Source organism: Myotis myotis, unplaced genomic scaffold, assembly GCF_014108235.1.
Source record: "Myotis myotis isolate mMyoMyo1 unplaced genomic scaffold, mMyoMyo1.p scaffold_m19_p_5, whole genome shotgun sequence".
Taxonomy (NCBI): domain Eukaryota; kingdom Metazoa; phylum Chordata; class Mammalia; order Chiroptera; family Vespertilionidae; genus Myotis; species Myotis myotis.
Genome location: NW_023416357.1, coordinates 50,298,257 through 50,312,443, shown reverse-complemented (window position 1 = coordinate 50,312,443; position 14,187 = coordinate 50,298,257). Strand labels below are relative to the sequence as shown.

General features: G+C 36.1%; 1 protein-coding gene across 1 annotated transcript; it reads right to left on the bottom strand.

The window, feature by feature from the left end:
• Positions 1-2,588: 2,588 nt before the first annotated feature.
• Positions 2,589-5,496, bottom strand: LOC118656030 (dihydrofolate reductase-like). Its single transcript, XM_036308703.1, has 2 exons — positions 5,307-5,496; positions 2,589-2,749 (listed from the first exon to the last, which is right to left on the bottom strand). The coding sequence occupies exons 1-2, from the start codon at positions 5,494-5,496 to the stop codon at positions 2,589-2,591; spliced, it is 351 nt and encodes a 116-aa protein (XP_036164596.1).
• Positions 5,497-14,187: the final 8,691 nt, after the last annotated feature.

The following is a 14,187-nucleotide window of genomic DNA, read 5'->3' as shown; positions in this document are numbered from 1 at the left end:
CCCAGCTGTCTACCTGCTCTCTATCTATGAGTCTGTGTCTATTTTGCTTGGTGGTTCAGTTTGTGCATTAAATTCCACATATGAGTGAAATCATATGGTTCTTGTCTTTCTCTGACTGGTTTATTTCACTAAGCATAATGTTCTCCAGGGCCATCCATGCTGCCACAAAGGGTAAAATTTTCTTCCTTTTTGCAGTAGAGTAGTATTCCATTGTGTAAATAAACGTACCACAGCTTTCTCTTTTTTTATCCATTCAACCACTGATGGACAGTCAGGCTATTTCCAGATCTTGGCTGTTGTAAATAATGCTGCAATGAACACAGGGAAACATATATTATTTAGAATTAGTGTTTCAGGATTCTTTGAATAAATTCCCAGAAGTGGAATCACTGGGTCATAAGGCAGCTCCATTTTTAATTGTTTGAGGTAACTCCAACTGCTTCCACAGTGGCTGCACCAATCTGCATACCCACCAACAGTGCACAAGGGTTCCCTTTTCTCCACATCTTCCCCAACACTGGTTTGTTGATTTATTGATGATGGCCATTTTGACAGGTGTGAGATTGTATCTCATTGTCGTTTGGTTTTGCCTCTCTCAGATGACTAGTGACTTTGAGCATGTTTTCATATATCTCTTGGCCTTCTGTATGTCCTCTTTTGAAAAGTGTCTATTTAGGTCCTTTGACCAATTTTTTGTTAAGTTGTATGACTTCCCTATAAATTTTGGAGATTAAACCCTTATCAGATATAACATTGGTAAATATGTTCTCCCATGCAGGAGGCTTTCTTGTTGTTTTGCTGATGGTTTCTTTTGCTGTGCAGAAGCTTTTTATTTTAATGTAGTCCCATTTGTTTATTTTCTCCTTAGTTTCCATTGCCCTAGGAGCTGTATTGGTAACTATATTGCTATGATATATGTCTGATATTTTGCTGCCTATGGCTTCTTATAAGATTTTTATGGTTTCCCACATTACTTTAAGTCCTTTATCCATTTTGAGTTTATTTTTGTGTATACTGTAAGTTGGTGGTCTAGTTTCATTTTTTTTTTTGCATGTATCTATCCAATTTCTCAACACCATTTATTGAAGAGACTGTCTTGATTCCATTGTATGCTCTTGCCTCCCTTGTCAAATATTAATTGAACATAGTGGCTTGGGTCAATTTCTGGGTTCTCTATTCTGTTCTATTGGTCTATATGTCTGTTCTTGAGCAAGTACCATGCAGTTTTGAGAACAGTGGCTTTGTAATATAGTTTGATATCTGGTATTGTGATCCCTCCTACTTTGTTCTTCTTTCTCAGGATTGCTATGGCCATTCAGGGTCTTTTTTTATTCCATATGCAGTTCGCAAGAGTTTGTTCTAGGTCTGTGAAAAATGCCATTGGTATTTTAATGGAGATTGCATTGAATCTATAGATTGCTTTGGGTAGTATAGACATTTTAATGATGTTGATTCTACCAATCCATGAACATGGTAAATGCCTCCATTTGTTTATGTCTTCCTCTATATCTTTTTTCAACATCCTATAGTTTTCTGAGTACAGGTATTTTGCCTCCTTAGTTAAGTTATTTTTTGTTTTGTCTTTTATTTTTTGCTTATACTTCGTTTTAGTTTAAATACGTTATCTCAAATATTTAAATAAATTTTCAACTTTGGAATCAGTTCACATTTAATAAATACCTACCACTATAAAATATATTGAGATGGCAAAGTTATTTTAGTGTCCTTTAATATCTCAAAAATGTGATTGGAAAGACAAGACAAACAAAAATAAAACTACTAAGGTAGAAACAGAGGTTATCTATGGCCTAAATCAAGGGCTCTTTGTCAGTCACAGATAAATGTGACAGACTTGTGAGTTTATGGCAAATGTGACAAAATTTATAGTTTGAGAGAATCACATCAATAACAAAATAATTTGTGTTGTTAAAATATATTTTACATTTTCCAATATATAAGTACTATATTAAGTTTTATTACTCTATTTATTCTTAAATGATTATCTAAAATTTACTCTTCTAAATTTCCATCTTTCAACTGAATGGCAAGGATACATTCCTTAAAAACCATAATTACCAATTATTCTGCCAACCATAGGTATTGCTGTCTTGTGGTGTAAGACAGTCCATATGTAAGCAATTGCTTTGGATTTCTCAGGTCATTTACCTACTATTAAAATGGCTCCATAATTCATTTTAAACCTAATGGTAAATTAGGTTAGAGAAAATTCTAAGTTATTATAAAAAATATTTCCGACTTTAGGCAAAGCTATGTTATGAGTTTTAAAAAACACAATGAAAGGAAAATGATTAATGGTGCCTGGGCTTGAGTCATATCAACAAAACATTTTTTAAGCTCTACTCTGACATAGGCAGTCTTGTTTGAAGCCAATGCAAACTATTGTAAAGTTGTGGGAAAACTTTGTTTGGCCATTAATGAAACCAGCACATGGCTTTTATATCAGAAAAGGAAAGAGTTTAGAAGGAATTAAGAGCCAAGACTGGGCAAGACTGCATGCTGGGAAGTTCTGAAATTTGTGGCTCATTTCTTCTCAAGCATATGCAAGTTTCTTTAAAACTTGAGAGAACTTACTCATGCTTTTCCATGCAAGTTCCACAAGGTGCAGGCACAAGATGCAGAGTGTTTTGAAAAATCCCAAGATAGTTTGTGCACTTTTTTTTTTCTTCACAGTAGAAGTAGAGCTGGAAGTTCTGAATCAGGAGTGTAAATGCATTGCAGTGTAACAAAACTTTGAGAAATAGAAAAGGAAATACAGATTAATTACCTAGAATTTTATTATCACATCCCACTCAAGTTATCATTAACCACTGCAGGTGGTTTATTTAGGGTCTCAATACCTGCTGGTTTAGAAAACAGAAAGAAATACACACACTACCTCCAAATGTTAGAATGGATAGTATAATGAGTTATTACTTTTAATGAGTTATCCTAAACCCTGTAGTAAATGTACACAAACACAACAGATCATCCAGTAGTAGTGTAAGTCTCCTTATTCTATAATTCAGGACCCAGGGGTCCAAATAAAGTGATTTGATCATTCATTCTTCAACAAACAGGTTTTGTGTTTGCTATTACTCTTCAATCTTATAGTAGTAACAATACATGCATGTGCAAGGTTGTCCTGCCAAACAGGAGAGATTATGTGTCTGGGTTAGTGTCAGAGTGAAATGCCTCACTGACTTTCTTGGAACAATAGCTTGTGACTCCAAACTCCTTATTATATCCCACTCTGTTACCTAGATTATACTTTGGGAAAGAACATGTAAATTGTACTCTATGTTACTTGAAATGATGTTCTTTACTAGAAGAAAACATGCCCTTTAAGGGCACTAGCTTAACTTTCTTGTACATTACTGAATTGGACTATTCTTCATTATAAATACCTCTTGAAGAATATTCTTGCAATCTGTTTTTAAGTACCACTAAGTAAATAATAGTCTACTGGTATTATGTGGTGTCTACTATAATGAATTCATAGAAGACAAAGGAAAACATCTCCATTCTTGTGTTGTTTGCAATGTGTAAATATAGCTTAATCAAAAATTGTGTGGCTTATATACTCTGGAATGTATTTCAATATATTTTTCATGTGAAACAGATAAAGTTGGTAAATACATTTTAACTTACAAAACCATGTATATCAATTTATACTTATTTTAAAACACTATCTAGTTTTTATTTATGGGTTCCACTTTTACTTTTTAAGAAGAATCATTTCAACAGATTTTTCTATCAACATGTTGCTCATAAAATAAAGTTGAAACAGCATTTTCCTGGTTAGTGTAGCCCTCAGACCCAGGAAAGTGAGGCCCTAGCCCTATATTTTAGAAGACCTCATAGATTAGACACAAACACATACACAATTTAGTAAGGAACATGGGCACATCGGCTCCTAGGGCTGGGTGCTTGGCACAGCTGTTTAGATGTCCGTAAGCATCTAATTTCATGATGAATGTAAGTCAGGCCCCAAGGACATACTTCTCCACATTTTTGCTCTTTTTATTTGTATTTTGTTTGTAAATAAAAAGTGACTATTGAAGTGATAGGAAGGGTTGTTTGTGATATCACTGCTCAAGGATTTAAGTGTGGGTTATCTAAGGTATGGGAAAAACATCTTACATATCAAAGTATTGTTTCCCAGTTGTGTCAAGCATCCATTTTTTTTGTGTGTGCTTCTATTTGTATTTCGATTTGTCATTCTGGAGGTAGCATAAATTAGCAAATATGGACAACTTTGCAGTATTGAATAACTATGGAAAAGATAGGAGAATAAGTATACTACATATAAAAGGTTTTAGCTTCAGTTATGTTCTTATACACTTGCCTCAAACCCCACAAATGTTAGGGGAATGCCTACTTCTGTTTAGAATTTGACCTGCCAAAAAGGACAATGTCTGAACTATGCCAATACCTGGCAGACAACAAGGAATTTCAGTTGGAAACCTTGGTCTGTCATTTAGGACCCTCCATGGCATGATCCTGGTTATCTTTTCAGCCTTCTTCCCAGAACCTCCTGAGACAAAGATTTATGTACATGTGATGTATTAAGGAAGAACTCCCAGGAAAGTCCAGTAAGGGAGAAGAGGAGAAAGAGAGAGAAGGGGAAGAATCACAGCGAGGGTGTACTATCTGGCAGGCACAGCCTTAGCCAGACACAGGGGAGCTCCGGAGTATAAATTCCTCTTTGCCCTTCCTGCTATTACCAGCAAAGGAGTAGGTTTTCATACTCTGGCAGGAATCAGTCATGGGAGCGGGGAGTGGAAAGGAAGGGGAGTGAACCTAAACTCTCAGGAACTTCACTGTCTTTGCTGGCAAAGCATTTTAGTAACTTGAGGTTGATTCTTCAAAAGTCAGTGTGGGTTCTAGGTGCACCACCAACAGTGGTTGCTACGCCCATTGTGAGAAAGGGAGTATCCTCTTAGCCTCAGAGATTTTATTACTCAGGAGCATAGTAAGTGCCATGAAAGGCCACTGTGAATAAAATTGTTTAAATCAAGATTTCCCTAAGCTAGTGTACCTAGAAAACATTTTGTCATGTGTCTATCAGCACCCATGGGGATATATTTTGACAAAAACTTTTGTAGGATTTTTAAATATTTATTTCTTGTTTCTACAACAAATTTTTTTTTATTTTTTAAAAAGTTTAATAAACATTGGGAATTGCATACAGATCAATGGTAAGACAGAAGGTCCTGCTTAACATGGAAAACTACTTTTAAGTAAAATTTGCACAGGTAAAAAAAAGACCCTTGGGAAATCTCGATCACTTAAAAATCCCCTGTTACCTTTTGCTGAAGAGGTTGTGGTCATTCTTTGGAAATACTTGAATTCATTCCTGAGCGGGGGCCAAGGCAGGTCTCCGTTCTTGCCAATGCCCATGTTCTGGGACACAGCGGCGATGCAGTTGAGAGTACGAACCATGACGGCGGCACTAAAAGCCTCATCTACAACAAATTTTATGCTGTCTCTTACCATGTCTTTTGTCTTTCTGACTTTGTTTATACTAGCCCTTATTCTGGATTATAATTTTCTGATTAGAAGTAATGCTATAGGAAGCTTTTCTGTCTCTCTTGTAACACATATCACAAACCACTTAAGTTTCTACATTCTTTTTCCAGTTCACTTTTTTAAAAAAATATTTTTTATTGATTTCAGAGAGGAAGGAAGAGGGGGAGAGAGATAGAAACATCAGTAATGAGAGAGAATCATTCATTGGCTGCCTCCTGCATTTCCCCTACTGGGGATTGAGACTGCAATCCAGGACCTCCTGGTTCATAGGAAGACATTCAACCACTGAACCACACTGGTCGGGCTTCCCTGACCCCCTTCCCTGCCCCCTCACCCCCCCATTTTTCTACTCATGCATCAACTCCTTGCTTTCCTATTCCCCCACAAAGGTGAGATAGTATTTAGTCTGCTAACTACAATGTGTAAAACTACTGCAAGGAACAGTTATATATGAGTCACTAATAATTAAATATTAAATTGACTTAAATATTGCTTAATTTTTAAATACTAATTATTTTCCCTAAATTTTCATCTAGATATCTGGGAAAATAAATTTTGAAGTTAATATCTATACTGAATATTTTCTGAACCAAGAAGAACTATAATCTAATATACTAGTAGTTGAGCTTCTTTAGTAGGGTAATATGCTAAACCAGCAATTTTCAACCAGTGTGCTGCATGAATTTTTAAAACATGCCATACCTGACTATTTAGTCAGGGACACTGACATCTTTTCCCTTAGATTGTCAAATTAAAAAATGACAACAGCCAACACAACAGTAGTCATCCAATATGAATGAATCAAAATGATACCTATTTTTTGTCATATTGGCAAAAAATATATATTTTTTGGTATGCCACAGAATTTTAGTAGTGTGCTTTGAGATGAAAAGGGTTGAAAATAGCTGTGCTAAACCAAAGTGGTAATCTGATTCTGCAAATGTTATCAACAGTGAACACAAGAAAATGGCACCAAAGAGTTAATTATATGGACTCTTTTCCCATCAGATTTGAGGACCATCTGCAATATATGTTGAAGGAAGAATATTTAGTCAATATTGGCCTTAAGATATCACTGTCTGTTTAAAAATCTGAAATGGTTTTATTTATTTGTAATAAAAATATTATCTATAATTTGATTATCAAAGTTCATAAAAAGCAAAAATTTTGTGTGGCTATTTCAATGCTAACAGAGCATATATGAATATAATTTTTTACAGATAAAATTGAACCAAATTGCTAAGGGAGATATTCTACCTTCTATTCTTATTCTCAGTTTATTGATGTGAACTTCATTAGGACATGATGTTTTTACTAAAAACTACATGTCACACCATCTGCAGGGATTTGCCTAAGAAATGGGATGAGAAGTCAGAAGTGGCCTGAGGAGACAGCATGCCAGGGCTGCTAGGAAGTATTGACCTGATTCAGTGGTTAGGAACCCGCTGCTCCTCAGCCCAGCTGCTGTTGGTGGTGACTTATTTCACCTCTCCCTCTGAGGACCTCATCCACTCCCATCCCTTCATTATCACTAAAGTTATGACCCCAAATCTGAATCTCTGACTCTGAATACTCTCATAGGGGCAAACCAATATGTAGTTAAACTTGTCACAAGTTTTCTGCCTCAGGTCTCTGGAAATCAGATACCCCAAACCAAACACGTCAACTTCTCTGAATACTGTTTCTACAATAACACTTTTGGTTAACTTTCTTAAGTTGCCCCCGATATAAACCTTTTTTAAAATGTGTGATTCTTCTCTCTCATATCCACATCTAATTAGTTTCAGTTTTCTCTATTTTACTTTCTAATCTTGTCTTTTTCTTTGTTTATGCAACAACTCCTCTAGTCCAGGCCCTTATCCATTCTAGAATATTGTAAAGCTCCTTTTAACTGGCCATTCCAACCCAATGTTTCTTATCTCAAATTTATCTTAAGACAATAGTCTTAAGGCTATTTTTTTTTACTGTAACTATATTATATAACACCTTTGTGTAAAGCAAATAAACCCAGGAATACACAGCAACACCTTTGATAACTCCTTCTTGCTTATAGAATGAAACCAAAACTCTTCACAATTGCTCAGCTAATGTTCTGGCTTCTCATTTGCATATCTCTTATATCACATTAGAAACCCCTGCCTTTTCCAAAGATTTTCATATATGCCATAAACTTTTAAACCTTTATGCTCTTACCACTACTTAAAATAGTACCTCCACCTAGTGAAGCCACACTTACTTGTTTAAAACATTTAGAATAATTTCTTTATGACCTCATGTAAAGCAGGATTTGCTTTAAAATTCACAAACATAAAAACTGTGAAGGAAAAGAAATAAATTTGACCTCATTATAAATTAAAACTATATAAAAAGACACCAAAATTAATGGAAATGAAAAGCAAAACACTGGGAGAAGATATTTGCAACATATATGATCAACAAAGGATCAGTACACCAAATGTATAATAAACATTTTTTAAAAATAAAAACAAAATTTAGCAACCAAACAGAAAAAAAAATAGCAAAGAAAGTGCACTGATAATTCACAGAGGGGGTTATCTTGAATGACCAATAACATAAGCAAATAGACTTAATTATTAGTAATGAAGGAAAGGCCAGGTGGGTATAAACCATTTCATACCCACCCTCAGCAATAACATTTGTAAAAAAATGTGAAACTCCCATACACAGTTTGAAACTACACTTACTTTTTAAGATGCAGCTAAAATCTTGTTTTTCATATGAAAACTTTCCTGACCATTCTATCATCTCTGATCCTATAACATTTTGCTTACATGGCACTTGATTTATGTTAAAGTGAGTTACATACCCATCTTGATCTTATTCATCTCTGTATCATTAGAGCTCAGTAGAATGCTCAAGAAATTTTCTTTGAACTAAATTATTCAACTTAAATCGGGAATATTCTGATTTAAGCAGAATATACTTGCAGAATTATCTGAGTTTTTTTCAAATAGGTGAGTGAATGGTGAAGTTTCTATTAAGACTAAGGGATAATTCAGTTCATATATTTACCCAAAGCCAAGCAAGTTATTTTTATATTGTTTTTGAACTCAAGTGAAATTCACAGTTTAGATTTGCCTCTAATGCTTATTTCAATAAGCATTCATTTAGTGATTACAATTTATTGTAACTCTACCATCCATAAAATGAAAGCAGCAAGTCTTGTCCTGTACAATCCCAAAGACATTTGTTGGGGTTCTTATTAGAGATTTGATATCTTCAGGGGGGAAAAGAAGATTCTGTATGTGCTTTGTTAAAATAGCTCTCATCTAAAATATCTTGCATTTACAGGCATAGTTTTGCATACATTTCAGGGAGGAAAAACTCCCCAAATAACTACCCACTCAAACATATAAAAACAATAGCAGCCACAACTACAAAATAATGCATCCCACCATACACACCGATATCAGAGGAAATTTAACTATATTTCCCCCCATATCTCAGATACACCCACATACTTCTACATTACTCTTAATTGTGAGTAGTGGTTCTTTAGATGAAATAATGTGGCAAGGAGCAAGCCTTTTTCCATGTTTAAAAGACTGATACCATTCTTTAGTCAGGTTTTGACCACAATGTAAAATCTCCCCACAAGGTGATAATTGACATTCTTCGGCACAGAAGAAGCATTACCATCTGTCATGTGACTGTTCTGAGGATAATGAGAATGCCTCGGACATGTGGGTTGGAAAGAAATGACTTTATTCCAAGTAAAATAAATCTAAATGATACAAATGCAGTGGGAGTGTTGCTAAAATTTTCTGGAGACTCTTGGGGTGCTCTGGGAGAAAATGAATCATGTTAGAAATAATTTTTGCTTTTCTCGCTCCTAACTCTGCCAATTTAAAAATATCATACAAACAGGACCTGTGTTTGAAATTCTACCTGTACTTCCAGGAGGGTGTCCTCAGGGCTTTGCCTGCAGGGAGGTCACCAGGAGTCAATGCAAATCAGGCCAGGTGCCACACCAGCAGTAGGTTACCTCCAGGCCCCTCAAGGCACAGGAAGATTTAGAACAGCAGTAGCACTACAGATGTGTTGAAACAAAACAAAACAAAGTTGTTTGTTATCCTGTTCAGAAGGAGGGCAAGATTTCCCTAAGTCTTTAACCCTCTGCTCCTGCCCAATAAACAACGTGATTTCTGAACTAGCAGGCTGTGTCTACACAGGCTTCAACACAGCGAGCTGTGATGGGTCGAAGTAAAGGGATGGCAAAGTCTTCACTCTGCAGTTCTGCCTTCTGTCAGACCTTTTAATGTAATCTTAATCCATTCTGCTTAATAATCTTTTGTCCAATAGACATAAATAAAGCATAAATATGTGTCTGATTGCAATGAATTAGTTTCCTAACAGAAGGCATCCTTGCCAAGATTCTGTAGCGATCCGGTCAATGCAGATAATGTGGTACATTAGAGCAGAAGCTGGCAGTTCATTGTTCTATGAATAGATATAGATTTAGCATTTATGGGAGTCTTTGAATAGGATGAAACAAAGCAATACTGGTAGCCGACTGTCCTTCCTGGGTTTGATTTTAGTCAGTAATTTTATATCAGGTCAGTGAATCATTATTAATATTAAGAGAATTTGTGCTCAAATATCAAAAATGAATATGCATTTCTTTGCAAGTGTACTTTTGCCTGAAACACTATTAATACTGTATATACATGGCATCAAAATAATTGGAAGTCCTATTTTCATCCTATTAATTTAATTTTTTCTTAAGTGGAGGAAAATATTTACTTGTGTTTTCCCTAGAAAGCTTAAATCACCTGAGGTAATTGAAAAGGAATTAACATTGAGATTGGGAGTCTTGTATCAGGGTCTTATTGTGGCCATTGGCTTCCTATTTGATTTTGGGCAAGTCACTCACTCAAGTTTACAGTTCTATTCTCTATATTTCAGGATTTGGGATTCTATGATCCTTGGGATCAGCTCTACAATTTTATGAAAAAACATCAAGATAATGATCCTGTTTTTCATCATCCTGAGTTGGTTATGCAAGACATTTCAGACACTTTATATAATATTTTGGTTTACATTTTGTTAGTGATTCTTTCATGGTATTGAGAAGGCTAAAAAGGGCTAATTCAAATGTAACCCTGATATTTTGGGAGCTAGCAACTGGAATTCATGCCAGCAAGCTCAGTGTGCATTTTTTAAAAAATATATTTTATTGATTTTTTACAGAGAGGAAGGGAGAGGGATAGACGGCTAGAAACATCGATGAGAGAAAAACATTGATCAGCTGCCTCCTGCACACTCCCTACTGGGTATGTGCCCACAACCAAGGCACATGCCCTTGACCAGAATTGAACCTGGGTTCCCCAAGTCTGCAGGCTGATGCTCCATCCACTGAGACAAAACAGTCAGGGCTCAGTGTGCATTCTGGATGATCTATAATTGATGTCACTGCCTCCTTCCCAGAAACTGGTCTTGCAAGGCGTGTCACTGCCCTGGGTGGGGGGTGGAGGGGGGGAGGTAGTTATCGAACACCTGGGGGCCTTCCTGTAAGCCCATGAAAGGGGGCAGAACCATATCTGCAAGACAAAGACCCCAGAAGATTATAAAAAGCAAAGCCTCTGCATGTTACTTCACTCTGATTTGGAAATTATTCCCGGAGTCCACTAGTGTTAATAAACGGGGTCCCTCCCTTTCTCTAGGAAGCATGTTTGGTATTTCTTTGCTCTTCTGCAACGGTATTTGATTTTAATTTAATCAAGTTTCAAAATTATTTTGGTTAAGGTTTCCTTGAGTTTTCTTATTGGAATCCAATAGCTGATTTGATTTGTTCCAGTGTCTTCGATGATTATCACTTTCCTCTTTTGTCTAGGTCAGCCGTGGGCAAACTATGGCCCGCGGGCCGGATCCGGCCCGTTTGAAATAAAAACTAAAAAAAAAAAAAAAAAAGACCGTACCATTTTATGTAATGATGTTTACTTTGAATTTATATTAGTTCACACAAACACTCCATCCATGCTTTAGTTCCGGCCCTCCAGTCCAGTTTAAGAACCCATTGTGGAGTTTGCCCACCCCTGGTCTAGGTCCTCATTTTAAGGTCAAAGCTTGAATATCAGCATCACAAATGTCTCTGAATAGCTCCTTATTAGGAAGAGCCTCTACATTTACTTGAACTACTTATTCTTTCTTCCCACTTTCTTTCTGCTTTACTGTTCTTTTTTTTTCATTCTTGTCTCTGCACCCAAAGTCCATAGCTCTTCTGATTTCTAGAAGCTTTGACAGCTGTGCTCAGCCCTTAGTAGTAGAGCCAGTCCTCTGGAGCCAGAGTGCGCTTTCTCCTGCCCCAGTGTGAACATATGCAGTGTGTAAAGGCTCACTCAGCACAGGGCTTGTCAAGAGCTGGCAGTCAATAAGTAGAGATCATTTTCCCCTAGAAGTAGATTTCTCTACTCCATTGTTTTAAATATCACTGATAGGACTTTTCCTCAATTTACACTGAGATTGTTGGTCTGGCTTGAAGACTGGAGAGGTAGTTGTACCAGACACTCATATCTGTAGTCCTTTTCTGTGTCCACTTTATGTCCCTTGTCCTGTGTCAGTCCCTGCTGAAGGCAATCAGTTCTGCTTGGACTCTGGCAGATTACAGGCATCACTTGAGATCACATTGAGAATTTCTCCTCCTGCCCTGGGGCTTTCTTGTTGATATTGAGGCATAAGATCCCAGTAGAGCTGATAGGTATTTATGTAAGCACAATCCAGAAACACAGATGGGAGGAAAGAAGGAACAGAGGATTTGGGACCAGAAATTTCCACTCTGCAGAACAAATCTTTGACCAAAGGAGAATGGAACTAATAAATGAATTCTTCCCCTTTCCCTGACCTAGAGAGACTTTTCATTTCAAGAGTGAACATGTGTGATCTTCCAAGATTCAGCAACCAATGCATATGATATAATCTCAGTAAAACACCCAGTTATTAGTTCATCTCTTCTTCCCTGTGTAATTCTCTCTCTCACTCCTGCTTCCCTGGGTTTGCACTATCTAATACAATAGTAGCATATGTACTTTTGTTTCAGCTTCTGCTTTCTTGGGAATTCAGACTAAAACTTTGGATATTTTAGACAATATTTATGAATAATGCGTAGACTTATTCATGGTCTGATGAATTATGACAGAGTAGAATATATATATAGAATAGTAGAAAATTATGCAAATCATATGCTTTAACTAGTTACCTATACCTCCTATAATTTCTCCATGATTTTAAATTTAATGTTTTGTGGGAGAGTAGAAATGCATGGAGATGGAAAATGCAGCACATGAAAAAAGTTTATAAGGATTCTTTCTTTTCTATTTTGTAGATGAGATCTTTCCCAAATGTCAAGGGCAAAAATACTAGTGAAACCAAATCTGTGTCCCAATCTTATTTTTAAAGATATGCTTGCTTTAAAATGTGTCCTACTCTTTCGACGGAGATAAGTAGTAAGGGAAGAGTTGGGAAATACTACAATATTGATTATAAAAATCTTAGAAGAAAATTCATATCTTCTGTCTCCCTACACAATAACTGTAATTTCACACTTACCATCCTCATCTAAAGAGATTTTTAGAGAAAACACTAAAGTAGATATTCATATATTCAATAAAAGTTGGTTGAGTGTCTACTCTGCTAATTACTGCTTTAGGTGCTTATTTATTTAGCAGTAAGTAAGGTAAGCCAGATCCCTGCATTCATGGACTTTATGTTCTAGAGCAGGGGTGGGGAACCTTTTTTCTGCCAAGGGCCATTTGGATAATTATAACATCATTCTTGGGCCATACAAAATTATCAACTTAAAAATTAGCCTGCTATATTTGGACAAACATTTATTTAACTCACCCCTAATGCCTTGGCAGGTCCAGACCAAATGATTTTGAGAGCCTTATATGGCCCATGGGCCAGACATTCCCCATCCCTGATTTAGAGGAGTGGAACAAAAAAAAGATTTAAAAAATACACAGGAAAATTAGCAATAGAATTTTTAAAGGTGATAGTGTGCTGGAGACATATGTGATATGTAAAGACTGAGATGATATGAGCACTGAATTTTTTCTAGAAGCTGGCTATGTGATGCTTGGGCCAGAGATTTTCAAACTAGAAAGCCAAGTGAAAAACAAAACAAAACAAAACAAAACAAAGCAACAACAAAAGATATGAAGTAGTACAGATCAGAAAAAGAAGCTAGTATGGCTGGCAGGTAGTGTTATGAAATGAGATAGAAGAGGTTAAAAATGGCCAACATTTCATTATAGGCAAAATTAATGAGTCTGAGTTTATTCTAAATGCAGTGGAAATCTCTTGAAGGGTTTTAATAATATGTAAAAAGACATACAAAATAATCCATTCCATAGCATTTTTGCAAATATTGGATACTAATAAAAATCTATGAATGATTTTTTAAAAATGACCTTATTTTTAGACCAGTTTTAGATTAACAATCCTATTCAGCAGATGTAGAGATTTCCCACATACCTGGGCCCCTACACATGCATAGCCTCCTCCAAATATCACCATCCCCCACCAGAGTGATATATCTCTTACAATTGATAAACCTACATTGATACATCATAAGCACCCAATATCCATAGTGTATATTCAGGTTCACTCTTGGTGTTGTACACTGTATGGGTTTGGACA

What these genes read in the sequence shown, in the direction of transcription:
- LOC118656030 (XM_036308703.1), bottom strand. Translation starts at nt 5,496, where the DNA reads ATGGTAAGAGACAGCATAAAATTTGTTGTAGATGAGGCTTTTAGTGCC. An exon ending in CACAACCTCTTCAGCAAAAG is followed by an intron (nt 2,750 to 5,306) that starts GTAACAGGGGAT and finishes TATTTCTCAAAG; the next exon opens with TTTTGTTACACTGCAATGCA.